The sequence below is a fragment of the Morone saxatilis genome, unplaced genomic scaffold, assembly GCF_004916995.1.
Source record: "Morone saxatilis isolate NCDOM2014 unplaced genomic scaffold, NCSU_SB_2.0 Contig18, whole genome shotgun sequence".
NCBI classification, from domain to species: domain Eukaryota; kingdom Metazoa; phylum Chordata; class Actinopteri; family Moronidae; genus Morone; species Morone saxatilis.
In genome coordinates this window covers 18,755,567-18,774,718 of record NW_023339740.1, presented here as the reverse complement: position 1 = coordinate 18,774,718, position 19,152 = coordinate 18,755,567, and the positions used below count along the sequence as shown (strand labels likewise).

Genomic DNA, 19,152 nt, shown 5'->3' with positions numbered 1-19,152 from the left:
CACAACGGGTGTACACATATACACAAACACTCACTCACTCACACACACACACACACACACACACACACACACACACACACTGACACAGTTTGGGCCTGCTTAACCAATCAGAGTGAAGTAGAGTAGGTCCCCCCAGAAGTGGGTGGGAGAGCTGTTGAACAGAAGTCTGTCTCAGGACACACAAAGTTTGCGTTGGTGGTTTGGAGAACTTTTCTGCTTACTACTTCTCTGCAATAATTTTCCTTTTTCATCCTGTTATTGTTTTTTTATTGAACTCTGGGGTCCATTAGTGTACAGCTTGAGTGTGGAATGGCTGAACTGGTGCGAATTCGTAAGAAACGGCTGCAGATCCCCATCTCTAGGTAAGACAGGTGGTTAAGATTAGTACAGATTATATCAAAGCTGATCTATCTACAAGTTCAGCCTTTCCGTAAATACGGCTGAAGGACTTTACCAAACAGGCTACATCTTTAAAATGAACATGATTCATTGTTTGGTGCAGTAAGGCTGTCTGGATCATATTTTGATGTAGGAGTTTTCTTGTTTTGCAGCAATGGAAAAATGTGAGTCAAAAGTACACCCTGTACAGCACAGAGATTATGAGAGATACCACAGCAGCCCTCAGTGGATCTTTTGACACATTTTTTATCTGCAAACCTTGATCAGTGCAAAGGAAAGAATTTTATCCCTACCTTTAAAAGTATCCCTTTAAAAGATAGTTCTTCCGCTCATCTTTAATTTGCATGAGAATTTATTATATTTAATATTTTAAGCATTCATACAGATTTCCCCCGACTATACTTAGCAGCTTGTGAAAGGAAACACTTGCCACTCCAAGTGGTTGTGTGAACACTCATCTTACTCATGCTTTAGCTGTGAGAGGAAAATGTGCTGCAGAGGTGATGGGTCATGTGGTTTTGTTTTGGTTAACACATTTAAGTATTAGTGTCTGCAGAGTTCACAGCTTAAAATCTTGTTAAGTGTTTTCGGGTTATTTTTTGCCAAAAAATTCACACATTGTCTTTGCTCTATTTACATGGTAATCCATGACCTGATGTGCATTTAAGTTTTTGTTTTATTCCAAAACCTGGACTCAAAAATGTATTTTTAAGATTTGTGCTGACAAAGCTGATACCATTCAAACTCTTCTACGCTGTGCTAATATGCACCTAGTAAGGATGACACTATGCAGTGTGTAGATTCAACAAAGTCTAAGCCAAAGGAAGATTTGTCATTTCTTTCTATAAACAAAGTTTCACGAGTGCACTTGACGAGTAATTTCCTGTAAACGTCCTGTCAGAAGCTCTTCTACTGCAAACAGTTGAAACAAAAAAGACTGTGTTATCACGAAAGATTACTTGAGATTGGAAGTGAGCGGTGGCATTCAGATGCATGCTATTTTTATGACTCAACAGCTTTTGAAAGCCCTTGCCAGCGTGATAAACACTTGAAAAGCTGTGAGCATCTCTTCCCCAGGAGTTGGCTCCATGGCGTGGCCTGGCTCAGTTTGAACACAATCATTCTGGTCACGGCACCGTACGGGCAGCCCACCAAAATGTCTTGGAGGAATTATCTGTGGTTTAAATGTGTTATCAAATAAAATAAATCTCTCTTTCAAATGGCCCCAGGGAAAATAAAGTCCAATTGAAGTAGAAAGATTTAAGTTCTATCGGAACTTTATTATAATATGAAAGCTTTTGGATTTATTACTGAGATGAGATTACATTAACACACTGCATGTGACATGTGCTCAAGCATTTGCTTTTTATTACACTGCAGGAGATTAACGCATTTCCACCAGCTATCTATCATAATTTGATTAAAAGTTTCAAAACCAAGAATGAGCAACATGTTCTCAGACAAGATCAGAATGGGGCCAACTCAAAAACATCTCTTTTTTTAATGTAGCCCACTTTGACAAAATGTGGGGTTACATAAGACCTCAACCATGGGAAGTTTTTCTCTCATGGAAAATTTGGCACTGATGATGCCCTTTTGCCACTGGCTTTCTTTGGACAGCTTGGCATTTAAATCACTTTGAAATGAACTCCTTCCTTTCATGAGGATTTCTCAACCTGCTGTTAGAGCACCTCTCGGACCTTGTTTCATTCGTTCAAGTGCTGTCAATTTATAGAACTGTGCCTAAAAAACTCGTATCACACAAAGTCCCCATTATATTCAAAATGACCTTTATTCTGGAGCTATAACTTTTATTGCTGTACCCAGTATGATTTAATGTGGGGACTGATGCCAAACTGCTTTAACCGTTTTCACACCCAATATTACATCTCAGTTGTTTTGAGATGAAACAGCAGTCCCTGTACTTTCAAAAAGAACATCTATCATTTTATGTTGTTGTGATCACATCCAAATAAATGATTGTGTTTCCTGTCAGGTTGAGGAGCATGCTGAAGCAGCTGGAGGAGAAAGATGTCGACTTTGAAGAAATCAAAAAGAATCTGGATTACACGGCGTCGTTACTGGAGGCAGTTTACCTCGATGGAACAAGGTAGAATTTAAAGAAAGTTAACTTTTTAAACTGTTCCTTGCTTTTAACTTTCATAGTAAAATAAGGACAAAACCAACCAAAACAAATCCTTGTGATTGTATGGGGTGCTACAGGGTTCAAAAAGACAAGATTAGAACTAATATCAATCCATTTCTGTATGTATTCACTCTTATCATTTGCATTGTGACAAGGAGCTGGAGGCCTATTCCGTTGATCAAGAAATGGTGTTCACCCATAGTCATGAGGCTAACGCATATAGACAACCATTCACACTCACATTCATACCTACAGGCAATTAAAAGTCAGAATCAACCTAGCCTAGAAACCTAGAAACTGGAGTGATCAGAGGAAATCCCTGTAGGTGATACACACTTTCTTTTTAAAAGGTATTTACTGAATAATAAAGTTATTTTTTGGGCCTTTTTTTTGATAGGGACAGCCAAAGATAGACAGAAAGGCGGGGTGGAGGATACGCGCTGGGGATGGAACACGAGCAAAGGGTCGCAGGTAGATTCGACCCTGGGTGCTGCGCAAGGTCAGCCTCAGTACATGGGTCGCCAGCTCTACCAACTGAGCTAACCAGGCCCCCTATTTACTGAATAATAAAAGCAATTATGGGATGCTTTTCACAGCATGTTCTGTTCTGAGTATTTCAACCTGAAATAAATTGGTCTGTAACCCGGAAAGTTGGTTCCCAGCTGGAGCCATTAAATAGCATGTTTTCCATTGGAACCAAAGTGCGTTTTATTTCTACAGGTTGTTGTGCATTGTGCAATGCCCACTGTTGATGACGCATCGTGGATAACAATGGCTCCACTCAAAACTGGTGGAAATGCGGGCTGGTTTACTTGATAGCAACAAGGTTCCGAGAATCTTGAACCGAACTGGTTCAAGAACCAGAGCTAATTTGTTGGAAAAACAATGACACTGATAATCAGGTGCCAAGACCAACTACAATAAGTCATTTGATAAATTTCAAGAAAAACTGCCCTAGTGAACTTAAATTGTTCTGCTGTTTAGCAAATGTTTTGGAAGAAATTGTCATTTATATGATTATTAGTCTGGCTTGCAGGAAGTAGGCTGTTGGTATAAGTCAGTCGACATTCTCTTCCCCCTCCACTATCTTCCAACACTATTTTACAAGGGCATTGTTGGTGCCGTGCTACATTGTGAGTTTAGCGCCGCCAAAATAACAAGCCATAGTTTTTTTTTACCCCTATAACAGAATGATAATGGGTTCAGCCAGGCCATTTTAAAATGCAGTGCATATATGATGATCAATCTGGTCATATACAGCTTCTTCAGGTTCCAGCTCTGTATCTTAAGAGATGAACAGAGAATTGTAGAACTCCTTACCTGTATACTTCCCTGCTTATTGTTTTTTTTTTTCCACTTTAGTTATACCCCCACTGCATGGCATAGTTTTATAATGACCTCCGGTTAACTGCCATCATACAGAGACATTTTCCACATACCACATTAAAACAAAATTACTCCCTCATTCTCTTAATCACTTCCATCATAGTTTACTCAGCACTAAATAGAAATTTCCGATACGTATGAAACACTGTCATTTAAAACTATAAAATGTGATGCATTGCATTGTGGGATTGTTGGCAGAAAGTACTGCACGTGCCATGTCATTCTACTATGGGTGGGTGCACATATTTACACCATTGATTCTGAGACTTAAATAAAATGGCAGACAGTAAATGTAGTGCATTCATAAACAGGGAGTTATTTTGGACAGCAACTTATCCTAAACTGCTTTAATCAAGTATTTGTCAGTGTTAATAATCGCTGTATGTGCCGATGTGTCTCTCTCAGGCAGTGTCTGGAGTCCGAGGACGACCTTCAGCAGCTGCAGTCAGACGGCGTGCCTTCAGAGGTCACTGATTGGCTGGCGTCCACCTTTACCCAGAGGGTTCGAAAGCCTGTACGACGCTCAGACGAGAAACCCAAGTTTCGCAGCATTGTGCATGCAGTGCAGGCTGGGATATTTGTGGAGAGGTAAAATAACACATATTAAATTTATCTCTATTTCATTCATTTGGACAGTTACTCAGCGACGCCTGTATGTTTTGTCAGGATGTCTGATTCTTGTCTGTAACAATGCCACTGCTGCAGAAAAAAAAGCAAATCACAGAGATATATGTTTTATTTATGAGACTTAAATACAATAAAAAAAGGAAACGATCATCTCATACTATAAAATTCTCATTGTAAATGAATGATTTCCACGTCTGTACTATAACTCTAATATAACCTAATACATTGTTGTTACAATCACAGCCACAGAAAACACAGACAGCTGCACTGCACTGTGAAACATTAGCCTCCTTTTCTCTTTAAAACATCCTTCCAAAGGGGACAGGGACTTTGGAGGATTTATATAAACAGCTCCTGAGACGAGTTCGCTGCACAGTGTCAACATCTGAACTTTAACTGAACTCAACATAAACATTGCATTATTCCAGGATGTTCAAGAGGGCCTACACGGCAGCCATGCCAGACCAACCTGCGGCGGTTGTAAACTGCCTCAGGGTAAGCCCCCACTAATCATAAATCTCACTGTGCGTCGTGTGCTAGTGCAATAAATCGGACATCACAAAAGAGATCCTATACACACACCACAAGTATGCATCAATAATGCAGTCACTTTGCTCTCCTTCTCCTCAGGATGTTGACCGCTGGAGCTTTGACGTGTTTGCTCTGAACTCGGCCAGCTCTGATCACGCATTACAAACTCTGTTTTTTGAGCTGATCACCAGATATGGGCTCAACAGCCGTTTTAAGGTCTTTTATCTTTGGCTTTTATTGCACAGTATATATAATGCATTCCCTATACAATATGTTATCATAGAAATGCAAAAATGTCAGTTTTCTGGTTAAAAAATCTTATAGTAATAAGATAATTGCTACCTTTGGCTCTACTTTTGTGGGAAATGTGTGTTGTAATTGCAGATATAATCAGGCATATGGATTTATTATCAGTTTGTGGTGTGTGAAGAAACAATGAGTTGCAAAATTATTTGTGCAAATCACACACACATCATACCGTAAACCCTGTCAATCCTAACCACAACTTTATTACAACATTCAAGCTGTTTTAGATTTAATTGTTGACAAAAACTTTGACTTTAATGATTACGTAATACGTTTTGCAGATCCCCATCTCATGCCTGACAGAGTTCATGTCTGCACTGGAGAGAGGATACTGCAAATACAACAACCCCTACCACAGCCACGTTCATGCTGCTGATGTGACTCAGACGCTGCACTGCCTGCTGTTGCGCTCTGGACTCGTGGTACGCTGGGCTCTTATTTATTAACTGCTTCCTTTCATTTCAGCAAATCCCATGAAAAGACCAAAAGCAATGTTGTGTTAATGTCTCACCACACCTAACCAATGCTGGGTTACATCTGATGATTTATGTAACACTTCCTGATTTCCTGGTTAACACTTTTATTGAACTAGTTCTGTTACAGCATAACCTGACTCTAAGTCTGTCTATCAATACTTTCAGACTTCCCCACCCTGTCTGTGGCACTCAGTATGAATCTTAGCAAATTATATAGTCCACTGTAGCCAGTCTAACTGCCACTGCGTGTTCCTCCAGCACACAATCACACATGGCGGTCCGTTCCCAAACAAATATTCTTATTCCAATTTGGTGCACTAATAAACATATTAAAGAACATGTCATCCAGTGCAAAAGTGTGGAATTGAATTGCCACAAAATAGATACTAAAAGATAGTAACCATAATAAACAATTACCTGCTAGCTAAACATTATACAGTATTGTCATTATATGCATGATAGCATTGAAACAGTGTCCACAGTCTCCCAGAGCCGCTAGCAAGGCGACTCTTGGTCTTGTTGTTGTTTTGGCACAGAGAAATAAAATAGTATCAGCAGGAAATACTTAGTTAGTTGGATCAATTAATTGTTGATTTTGTTTTTTTCATAGGATTAGTTGACAATAAAAAATAAGCCTTATGCTTTAAATCCAAGTGATTGAATCTTTTTTTACACACTGGGAAAAAGTCATTGCTTGTTCTTTGACTGAAAACCTTGGACTGAATCATAACTTTGAAATGTAGCTCCTATATATCAGTAAATTTCATATTACCATGTCACAATATTGACATTATTTGCAATGACTATACAGTAAAACTCACTCACACACTGTTCCGCTCACAGTATGTGCACCCTGCCACACATACTTTACGTTTCTTTATTAATTTGTTTTGTCTCCTGTGTCTATTAAGCACTGGCTGACAGAGCTTGAGGTGATGGCGTCACTATTTGCTGCAGCCATCCATGACTATGAGCACACGGGAACCACAAACAACTTTCACATCCACACAAAGTAAGCTCTTTTTCTGAAACACATTTTATTAACCCTGTATTATATATATGCTGTATCCTGTTGTGAAATATGAAAATAGCAAGAACTGTCAGGGATAGTAAGGTAAAGTTTCTTAAAGGCCTTGCAATTTTAGAAGGGGAGAGTGAGAGTGGGAAGAGAGAAAGAGAGCACTCTAAAGCAAACACATCTTCATGGAGGGAACACAGTATTTTTAGATGTCGATTTTCCACATAGGAGGACTGAAGAACGTAGTCTCTTGGCACCCATCATCATCAACATGCTTTATTCTGGGAATAATAATTGCCCACAATAAGAGAACATGTCTTAGTTACTGAAACAACATTTATCTTAAAGTCATACTCCACCAAAAATATATCTTGTCAAACACTCACCTTATTGAGATACTGGCTGAATTAATGTTGGTTACAACTGATTTAATTGGTTTTCACAATCAAAAATGTCCATATAAACCTCTTCAATGACTTCTGCAGCAGAAAGCACTTCTTCGTTCACCTGTATGCTCCAAATACTCAAAATTTGCCAAGTTTTGATTAAATAAACAGTGTCATGTTGTGCAGCATGGGGTTCCTCAAAGCTTTGAAGCTCTGATTGAGGCTGTGAATAATGCTGCCAGATTGCATTTGATGTTTCCATGTATTCCTAAAGAATGAATCCCCATAAGAGTCAAGATAAATTGGTTTGCAAAAAAAACCTTTATTATAGTTTTGTATCCTATAGTGTCACTTATAGGGCTTTATTTTATTTGTACTATAGTTTCCCTATAAATTCCCCCAGTGTGTAACATTACGGAGGATCTATTGGCAAAAATAGCATATAATGTTGATAGTTATTGATAATGTTTTCATTAGTGTATAATCACCTGAATATAGAAACTGTTGTGTTTAGTAGCCCAGGATGGACAAACCAAACACTGGTTCTAGATAGAGTTTTATGGTTACCGTAGTTTCTCCTGAACACTTCACAGCCCGTTCTCATTTTCAGATTGTCAGATACAGATACATTCAATGAAACTTGACCTCTAGATGTCACTAAATCCTACAGACTGGACCTTTACCTCGTTAATTACAACTAATTAGTATTGTGAAAGTTCCACTATTACTGTATAGTCAAAACTTTTAGCTAAAAAGGTGCAACAACGTGCAACAATGTTTTTGACATTTTTCAGTTCAGACCAAATGTTTTAGAGTGCTGCAGGGAAAAGTTGCAGCGGCGTGAACTGGTTGTCGATTCAAGCCAGCTGATGGCGCTGTGTGCTACTCAGTTTGTCAAATCTCCAGTGGCTGGTTTTAGAACACAAGGCACCTGTTTCAACAGCCAATCAGTTAATTGCAAAGTCAGCTGGTTGAAATGGAAATTTTGGACGGATGAAAGAGAGGATCATGTCATCAATTTGTTTAACACAGGCCTTAAAATTTACCCATGCACCCATGGATGGCTCCAAATTCTCAACTCAACTTTATTGAGCGTTTTCATTGTTACATCAATAAAATGAAATTGCAGCAAGTAACTCATTTTCACTATCCTCATTTTATGCATGCTAAAAATTATATCCAGCCACAAAAAAACCCAAGATAATCGGCAGTTAGAACAGAAGTACAGAGAGTCATTGCTATGGAGACAATCTACTATCTCGTCCAGTTGCATTGCTGTGAACTGACAGGGTTTCAGAATGTTGCAGACCCGCGCGTTACTAGTTGCAAGTTTCAGCTTATCTCATAGCAAATCTTTGGTCTGAACTAGGCTGAACTAGAAGCAGTGGCAGTTTTGATGTTTACGTGCCATATTGCTACAGCATACTTAAATATATATATGAAAATATAACAAATATATTAAAATAAAAATATCAACCTTCCTAAGAAAAATCATAGAAAACAATTACTTCATTTAGTCCTTTTGTCCCCTCCCTCAAGGGATGGGGAAATATTTTTTTATAGTTCTCAGAATTTCAGTATACTGAAACTGTATTTACAATCACTATATTAGGAAACTATGAATCTGTAAAATAAAGCGTTACCTTACAAACTTTGTCATTATTGAAGACCATTGTAACCAGCATGAATTCAAGCTGTGGTCATGTTCTCTGTGAAAGATAAAACCACAATCTTTTCACAGCCTCCCCAAAGGACCACTTTAACACACAGCTGAATGTGGTCTTTGAGACAAAATAAGTGTTTTATTTTATGTTCGGTTTAACTGTGATGGGTTGGTAGCACGTTCAAAATAATCATTAATTGGAAAACTTTTCACAGTGTACTTTGTACTCGTTTTAACAGTCTAATAAAGTAGATTATGCAAATGAGTGGACACAGGATGCCTGATTGAGAAATGAATTAATTAACTTGCTATACTGAGTCATTAATACCGACATGGTGCCAGTTTTTTAGCACATCCCACTTCCTCTTCAGCACTTTTAAATTCATCATTACAGACCTACAGTCGTAGTGCTTAAATGACTCCCTGAGGACTCTCGTTTTATCTCATTCTCACCTCCTCCTCCCCTTACCCCTTCAGAACTGTACAACTACACTTTTACTCACTCTCTTTTTCCACTGTCTGTCTGCCAGGTCAGAGTTTGCTTTGATCTACAATGATCGGTCGGTACAGGAAAGCCATCACCTCAGTGCAGCATTTCGTCTGCTGCAGCACGACCAAATGAACATCTTCATTAATTTGACAAGAGAAGAATGGATGTAAGACCACAACATTTTACTGCCTAACACTGTGTAGATTATTGTTGTACATTTATAGAAAATAGTAACACAGATTTGGTAGATAAAAAGCCTCTGTGTAGCTGTTTGTGGCCAGGCTGTACGGGTATATCAGTAAAATTGGATGTGACTTACAAGAAGTTGACTGTCGTCAGTCACTCCTCCCCTTCTGTTATTTGGGTTTTCAAAATCCCCTTCACTACGTTCAACAACAACAACAACAACACCATCTTCAATAGCAGCCACACACTGAAATTATCAAGTTACCCTAGTTACAAGCTAGCAGCTGTTACCTTTTCTTTGGTGGGGAACTATTTTAATGCCAGGGTTTGCATCCCCACGTGTAAACAAGGTTCCCACAACACAACACTATTTTGCGAGGGCACTGTCGCTGCATCCTGGGCTTAGTGCTGCCTAAACGAAATACAAACAAGCTTGTGTTTTTTTCCCCCATATACCAGAATTATTATGGTTTCAGCCAGACATTGCTCCAATGCTGGCAATATGCTAAAACAAAGTGTGGAGATCTGGTTATGTAAAGCGTGACTATTAAATAACCACACAGCTGTGAATAAGCCTGTTATTGTGAGGCATGATTAAAACAGCTGGTGTCAATGAGCTAGTACTAGTTCAACTTCAGTGCTTTATATATCTGAACTAGCACTATGTTTCATTTACTATTAAGTAAATAGTTTTTCTTGAGATTTGTTCTACATTCAGGAAGGATACAATAGCACTTTTTTCAACACAGCAACAATGAGGTTTGATAGACATATCTCTTTTGGCCATCTAAAACATCCAAATAACCAAAGAGTTAAGATTTCATTATGAGTCTATTTTTGCACCGATGATGAAACCATTGAGAAATCCATCACAGAAGAGGCAGAGATACTAAAGTTAACACAATAGACCCGAATGCGGTTGAACAAACAGAGTTATTGTTCAGGGAAAAAATCCTACAGTATCTTTATAATGGATTCTCAACTGTTCTCTTTCTGTCAAAGGACAAAACACACTTACTGAAATATTAGATATTATAAATGTCTATTACAAACAACCTTTCAATGTTTGAACAATTGAAGTTTAAACATATTTTTAAAGGATAAAGCAATGTTCTATATTTTTCTTATTGTCAACACATCAGATGAAAAGACAAAATCCAACAATTAAATGAGCCAGTTAACTACTATTGTCTGTGTAGCCAAAGCCTGAAATAGCTTATTCCTTGCCATTGACCTCAGTTGTCCAAAAACTTACATTAATGAGCTACAATGCAACATTGGCTTTCTTAATCGCCATTAACAAGGGCACTGTTGTTTATTTTGAGTCAATCCCAAATTCAACATTCTGCTGCTGTAAATAAGTGTTTATGAATCTGCATAAAAAATTCTGCTTTTGTACTGTTAATACTCCTGAAATGTATATTAATCCACAGCTGAAAATAGTTCCCCAACAAAAAAAACTATTTATTTCTGTAATATTTAGCATTTTCAAAAAATGAAACTATTTGTGACCTTTTATTTTAAAGATTTACAACTTCAGTGGGAAGGGGGGGAAGAAGAGGTTTGGGGCAAACAGGTGTCGGGTGACACTAGTGTCACTAACCAGGGTTGAAAAGATGGAAAGTAATGAGACACTTACTGATGCATCGTTGCTTTGGGCTTTTTCATGAGATGAATTGACAAGAAGAAAAATATTGCATCATGCCAGTGTAATTGCTCGACATATAAATAGTGGAGTAATTGTGTTGGCGACTTTAAAATGGTTATGGGTGACATACTGTATTGACAGAAGGGGAACAGAAGGGGACAAAGACCCCATGAGGGCCATTATCTGTCCAGTTTGAATGACTTTGAGTCCTCACCAGCTGATTGTTGCTCTTTAGCTGACCTGACCTCTTAAGATAAAATTTCTCCTTGAGGAATCAATGAAGGATTGTGTTACTATTGCTGTTTAGTGACTCATTCACTAATCAGCAACGAGATAGTGAATGAGTCACTATGTGCTTCTTACTACAGTAGCAACAATCAGAGATGTGGTCAGTGAGCTAAAATTATTGTGTTTTATCTTTTACTTTAACCAGTGTCGTAGCGCAGGTTTTGATTGTACACACAGTACTTATTTTTCAGTTAGCGTTGGGTATTTCAACTTCTAAAATCCCTCTGATGCACTCCTGTTTGCAAGCTAAATTTATTTTCCTAAGATGGCAAAGGCATGTCATAGTTGTCCAAGTGTATAGATTAAGTAATACTGCACTCAAAATGCTTAATTATGTAGTTTGACTCACAATCTCTGGGCATTGCCAAAATATGTCCCCTCTTCTGTGTTCTAATGTTAATTTCATAATCATCTTTACTCCCTGAAGTCAAACAGCAGAAGTTGAGTGACAATGTGCAAATACTACTGGCCCATTTTAGAAGAAAACTACTTAAACTATATTGCAATCAGTTCACCCTGTATATATTCAGTTTCTGCATTCTCTTCACAGTTGTGTAAAAATATTACATAATAGAAAATATTTTTATATTCATGGAGGCTGATGCTTCACATATTACAGATACAGTATGTGAGTGTGTTATTCATGGGAGAGCTCTGCAGATATTAAGATAAACACCAGCAACATACTGTAACAGGCTTTTCTCGCAGTCAGTGTTACCATGGGAACAAGAAAATCCATCAGGAAATCTAAAAAGGGCACAACCCCATTGAGTCCTCCTGCCATTTTTACTCCATAGAGTTGCTTCCCATAATACAAGGTCAACTAGTGAACTGTGTCCCTGTGTGGTTTTGTTTATAGGGAGCTGCGATCACTTGTTATAGAGATGGTTTTGTCCACGGACATGTCCTCCCACCTACTCCAAGTCAAAGCGATGAAGGCCTGTCTACAACAACAAGAACGGTAACACTAATGGACTGTTGTTCATGCTGTGCTACGTAATTAAGAGGTCATAAAATGAATGTTCAGAGCAGATTCAGCTGATTAAAATTTCCTGCACAGAGAGGCAGACAGACAAATTAGTGTCATGCTGGCTGGTGTCAAGACTGCTTCTTAGGCATGTCTGAGACGCGCCAAACAGCAACCAAAACAAGAAGTGCATCATGCTTTTTCTCTAACAGGATTGACAAGCCCAAAGCACTGTCTCTATTACTCCACACTGCTGACATAAGCCATCCATCCAAGCCCTGGGCTCTGCACTCTCGCTGGACCAAAGCCCTGATGGAGGAGTTTTTCAGGCAGGTAGGAACTCTGATAGACCTGACCTCACAATGTTACTGTCTCTTCTCTTCTCTTCTCTTCTCTTCTCTTCTCTTCTCAGTTTTATCACACTCATTGTGCAATAATATGGTCAAACACAACAGAAAATAAGCTAGAATGCTACAATATTACCATTCTTTTCGGTTAAAGGAATAGTTCAACATTTTGGGACATTTGCTGTCTTTCTGAGAGTTAGATGAGAAGATTGATACCACTCTCATGTCTGGGTGATAAATATGTTGATGGAATCAACAACCATTTAGCTTATCTTAGCATAAGGGCTGGAAATGGGGGAAAGTGCTTGCCCCGTACTACTAGCCTTTGCAAAACAAAAAAAAGTTTTGGACATAGGCCTCTGTCAAACTGAGTGTTATATTGATATTATATCAATATATTGAGAGATTATTCAATAAAAACCTTATAGTACATCACCTTACCACAAAAACAAAAAACTGAATGGATAACTCTCACCATAAATATCACATCTATATAATAAATCTAATCTTGGCATTTTATTTCAAAGTATTTTGCTACTTTCTGCAATTAAAAATGAGAATTAATTTAATTCAATTCAATTCAGTTTGACTGTATTGTCATTTAACATAATGTTAACAAGGCACAATGCTATGAATACCAAATTACTGGACTATTCCTTTAAGTGTTAAGAACAGGGAGCATCAGTCTAAGAGTTACTAAAGCCCAGAGATACTTTATAAAAACCTGTTGTTCTTCTCAGACAGACATCATTATTATACAAGGCAGTCACCTGAGGGGAATTTTTTATTAATGCCATGTAGAACTAGTTCAACACAGAGAAGCAACTATCAAGCAATGGTTGCATTGAATTCATTGCAATGATTTTTGACTGCAGAAAAAGTAGTTAAATCCAATTTAATAAGATGTTGGGATGTATTTATTTACACAAGAAATGTAGCCAGAGGACTTGCTTAAGCTCTTAAAATATTTAGTATTGATGGTGAGAGCTATCCATCCTGCTTTAATGTGGAGGTGTTTGTAAGTTTGTTTATTAAGGATACTACTGCTTAATTACCAGCAATAGAAAGGCTTCCAAGCTATTTAGTTGTTTTTTTCTTGGTATTTTATTTATTAGTCTCACTTTGAGTCATTAAGATCTTTTGCGTTAACATCCTCACTGTATACTTATAAAGAGAAGAGTGACATCACATATGCTTGGATCCTGTCTACTCTGTTCTCAGCTCTTTTTTCATGTCCAACCTACTTCTATTCTTATCATAATGGTTTGATCGGTTATTATCTTAGCATGACTGATGAGTCAAAAGGTTGGACACCAAATAACAGTTTTATAAATGACTCATTGGCGTCTGAAAGGAAGAGGGGGTAACCTTCAAAAAGGTTTATTACGTCAATGTTAAAGAAAACTACATAAATAGCACCTCAGGTATGAAGCAGAGACAGTTAGACAGAGGAAAGTTTTTTTATTTTTCGAACATGTACTTTGTAGCCACACTAGATCTTACAAGCTTATATTTTATAGAAGAATCGATTGAGGGAGATACATAGGTAGCAAACCAAACCTCATGAAAAACCGAGACTATAAGTTTATTCTTGACCTTTGAGAGCAATATGTGTGAGAAAATACTTTAAGCTAAAAGAAAAGAATACACCTTCAAGTTTAACCTTTGAGGTTTGATTACACATTTTTGACAGAACAATCTCTGTAAGAGCCAATAGAGTTATTGTGTGTAAAGGACGTATAATGATAATTCTGTTTATTGCTTGTGGAAATAATTTTTTGATGTTTTGACAGTGGGTTCATGTTTTGAAAGTCTGGTATATTGAGACGTTAGATTGAGTAAGTTAACCTGCAGTGCTACAGTATCATCAGCTAAGCTACAAATGGAACAGAAAAAGTTTTGACTGCATAACACACAGGAGGAAAACAACAAAACAACAACAAAAAATTTGAAAATGTTTCCAAATGGTCCTTTTTTGTGAATCTCTGAATCTCAGAGGAATTTAAATTATGGATGGAAATGGAAAGCTTGAATGGATATGGATGTTAATAAATGGCCAAAGCAGATGGTCGGATCCCCACCCCTTTGGAGTCTTACTTATTCACAAAAGAACAAGAACACTCGCTTCAAAGTCCATTCAGTAACTGTTTTGCAGCTTTCGATAATATAAAATGATTTGCATCGGCAGATGGAGTCGTCATGGAATTAGATGTTTTTGCTATTTACATACTTTTAAACAAACGTGGATGAGAAGAAAATATCTATTTGTACATCTAGTTTTATGACAACTTGGAAAACTCTGATACTGATAAGCAAGTATAACCGAAAACTCCAGAACAGCTACTAAATGGACCTTGAGGAAAGATTGGTTGACAACGTATTTAGATTATGTGTTACAGATATCAAATGAAGCATTATTCTGCAGCCCCCCTGATATTTACTTCAAAGATTACAGGATACATTTGAAAACATTTTCAGATCTGTTGGAATAATTTTTCAGAATAATGACAAGAAATGCAATCATCCAATCAGATGTACAAAGTGTTTATGCCTGCGTTACTGTAAGAAGAAAATTGTCAATCATGTGTTCTTAAACTTACTTAAAATGCCATTATTTTCAAGCAAATCTACTGAGCCTCGCCAGATGCCAATGAGAGAATTGGCTGGTACTGTGAGGTGGTATTTTGACTGAGTAGATTTCCAGTGAGTGCAACAATACGTTTCTATGTGCTGTCATCCTCTTTATGCTATTTTCACTGCCTGGACTTGAATAAGAAATAGAATAGACGAGGTGTTGGGCAGGCCTCTAAGATGTGAGAAACTTGTCTCTGTAAAGGCTCTTTAATGTTTGTTGTGTTAAAAAAACAAAAGCACTCAAAAGCAGTCTCAGGTGGCGTCAGTGTTGAAGTCAAATAACCTTTAAAAAGTTATTTTCAGGCGATGTGTGGGATGCCCTTTAAGATATCTTCTCTCTCTCTTTCTATCTTTGTGAGGGTGATAGAGAGGCAGAGCTCGGCCTTCCCTCCTCTCCTCTGTGTGATCGAAAAAGCACCCTGGTAGCCGAGTCCCAGATTGGTACGTCTCACAAAACACTTTCAAAAAACCAGCTGTCACTCAGTCCTCTTCTCACTGATATCCTGTAAGAGATTCCGACAGAGTGTTCCCAGATGAATACATACAAATTAATACACACCTACTAAAAATCATCCCTTATAACAGTATATAGTGGCATGTTTTATGCTGATGCACAACACCGCAATATATGATATATTACACCCTTTTACTTTGATCACTCTGTTACATTTGCATTTCTTAAAAAACTATCACATTCTTCCAGCTCAGAAACATTTTATTTTCACATGCTAATATGGCGACATTTGCTCTTGCAGGTTTCATAGACTTCATTGTGTATCCTACATTTTCTCTGCTGACGGACATGGCTGAAAAGATTGTTATTCCTTTGGTGGAGGAGAACCCAGGTCCGCCAGATCCCTGCAACAGACACAGGTAACACATGGATGAAGCTTTTACTTGTTGGAAAAGTACACAGTGCTACATCTTTTAGTTGGACATTTTAGTGGACTGGGAAGCGTGGTTGTATTAAGAGAGCTGGATATGGCTCTCAACCTTGGTACCAATTTGTTCCAGTGGCCACTTGTGGTAAAATGTGGAGTCTGTGGTCTCCACAGACCACTATTATAAAATAAAAACGTGTTGACAGGACACCTCAAACTGCAAAACAAGGTCATTTATTACTATTTGTAATATCAATGTAAAATCTACTGCAATGGGCTGATAAATTTCGGAGGGAAACTTGGAAGCTACTTTCGTTGAAATGAACCTGCAGCATCTTGGAGTCCAGTAGCCAGTTCTTACTGCATCCATGCTGGATATATGGGGGAAGCAGCTAGCCTGGCTCTGTCTAAAATCTGCCCACCAACACCTCCAAAGCTCACTAATGAATGTGTTATATTTTGTAAGTGTAAGTTGTGGTTTTACAGGGTGTTAGGGCAGTAATACAGTATTTCTCTGTCAGGCGCAGCTATCACTCCCCTGCTGCCAGTCTTTATGCTAAACTAAGCTACAGCTTAGCTACCCGGCTGCAGCTTCTTATTTAAAGAAGAGACATGAGAGCTTATTTCCCAAAATGTCGAACTATTCCTTTAAACATATTTAGATCTTTAAATAAAGACAAGAATGTTATAGACATACTCACAATTAATGAAAGAAAGCAAAAAAAACTGGGGGGAATAGAATTGCACTGTTGACCACACTGTTATTTCTCAATAGTAATCTGTGGAGGGAAAGCTCCAGAGGTTTGCAGTGGAGTCTCGCCCATATCACAGCTGAGCTGGTGAGCTTTCGCTCAACTTGGACAAGACACACTGAAGACAACAAGCTCAAATGGAAGGAAAGTGGCTCTAATGGTATGTCGTATAATAATTTATATATAATAAATATATAAACTCACAGTCAATCTATTTCAAGGTAAAGTTTTAAAGAAATAAACAAATTTAAGGCCTATCTTAATTTAATTTATATACTTTATTTAATATTGTATTGATTGTCCCAACTTAACAACGCAGTTAGCATTTAACAATGAGGAATGATTATATTTTTCTTTTTTCATCTTCTCTCATTTTCTGCAATCATTCAGAATTAAAATGATCACCTATGAAAACTCTGACAACCTCTGCTGACGCAGAATAAAATAGATTTTTTCTAGCTGTGTGATTGATTTTTTTGGCAGGGACAAAGCCAGCCTGTTCCATAAATGCGCTCAGTCTCCCTGATTTGATTTGTTATCTACACTCATTTTGCAGTGATCTCATGAGGAGATTAACAGATACAGATATTGTTTCCCTTTCAGCTTAACAAAGTTTTTCCAATGCCTCTTCCAATCCTGTATATCCTCCAGGATTTTCAGACCCCAGCGTGACAAGAGAGCAGAGATCCAGACAAGAGGAGCTGTCAGAAGAATCCCTGCAAGAGCCCACTACAGATACAAAACAGTAGACAGGACTTCATTTATGTTATGTGCTTTTTTCATAGAATATCTACAAAGGTTACCTAAAGTCACTGTTTGTAACAAAACCACAATGCCTTCTTATACCATAATTGAGGGAGCCAGAGGAGGAGGGGTGGAAAAAGAGGGAGGGGTGGTTTGAGGTTATTATCATCTTCCCAAGGTAAGATGCAGTATATTCACAGAAATGTCTTCATGTCTTATTTTAAGTGTAGTATACTATGGTAATTTAAATGCAAAGTGTACATGCTGGTCATGTCATACAGTATAGTGCATGTTAATTTAATTTGCCACCTAAACACTTGTAAGGAACATTTTATCTTTAATAGTTTGTACACAAACCATTTAACCATGCGATAAATGTTGAAAATATGTCCTTGTTTGTTATGTGAAGTTTTGGTATTCATTCATTATAAAGCTGACCTTGTTATGGTGGGATATTGTTGTTTTTAATGTTTATTGGACTGAAGCTGCCTCTCTCTCATCATTTAACAATTATTTTATTCAGTTCCAAGTCTACAAAGCACATGTCTTACTCAGCAAAAGAAAAGGTGTCAAAGTAAAGTTAATAATGTTCTGCACAAAGCCAAGTACAGATTTAAGGCTAGACTAAAAGGGCAAATCAAATAATCTGATAAGTAAAAACCACTTTTTAAAAATCTTTTACATAGCTTATGTTTGAGGACTATTCTCAATAGAATGCAAACAGCACTGTACATTGCTCAAATGGAGCCTATTTGTTAAAGAAGCTGTCTTATCAGAAAATGTGTAAAACCCAACGTGTTAAAGTACACTTGAGGTAGGCATCTGAGCATCGAAGTGTTTTGATAATTCTCTAGCAAATTACTACTGGATTTCCCTAAATTAAAGGGAACCTGCAAGAGACATATCGTTCAGTTATGTTCAGAATAGATGCAGCAGAGGCCAAGATATTATGACATAAGATGGGTCAAGTTTCAGATCCATTAAAAACATTGATTCCATACTCCCCAGTTAGACCCTCAGCCTGCTAAACCAATGATTGTAGTTCTCTGCTCTCCCAGCTGGAGGTGCTGTAGAGCAAAGTGAGGGAAGTGGCTCCAGGGTTGCCCTAAAGGTTTTTTCTAACAATTGTCACTTAAGCAGTTTGCAAAAGCATCTTCAGTTTTCTCCATCTGAAGACAATAAGGACAAATGAAACCACTCTAAATTAAAGCCAACTGGGAAGGTGTAAATTAATAATTAAATTAATAAAGTACAACAAGAACTGCATACATAGTTAT

General features: G+C 37.7%; 1 protein-coding gene across 1 annotated transcript; it reads left to right on the top strand.

The window, feature by feature from the left end:
- The first annotated feature begins 168 nt into the window (after nt 1–168).
- Nucleotides 169–18,328, top strand: LOC118328892 (calcium/calmodulin-dependent 3',5'-cyclic nucleotide phosphodiesterase 1B-like). Its single transcript, XM_035662819.1, has 14 exons — nt 169–362; nt 2,396–2,509; nt 4,337–4,519; nt 4,987–5,053; nt 5,189–5,305; nt 5,677–5,817; nt 6,783–6,883; nt 9,469–9,594; nt 12,410–12,511; nt 12,730–12,850; nt 15,858–15,939; nt 16,254–16,371; nt 17,155–17,291; nt 17,783–18,328. Exons 1-14 carry the CDS (start codon nt 310–312, stop codon nt 17,878–17,880), a joined length of 1,560 nt encoding a protein of 519 aa, XP_035518712.1. The 5' UTR covers nt 169–309; the 3' UTR covers nt 17,881–18,328.
- Nucleotides 18,329–19,152: the final 824 nt, after the last annotated feature.

Coding starts and splice junctions, on each gene's coding strand:
- LOC118328892 (XM_035662819.1), top strand. CDS start 310: ATGGCTGAACTGGTGCGAATTCGTAAGAAACGGCTGCAGATCCCCATC. Junction 4,520..4,986: donor GCTGGGATATTTGTGGAGAG/GTAAAATAACAC, acceptor GCATTATTCCAG/GATGTTCAAGAGGGCCTACA. Junction 15,940..16,253: donor GGTAGCCGAGTCCCAGATTG/GTACGTCTCACA, acceptor TTGCTCTTGCAG/GTTTCATAGACTTCATTGTG.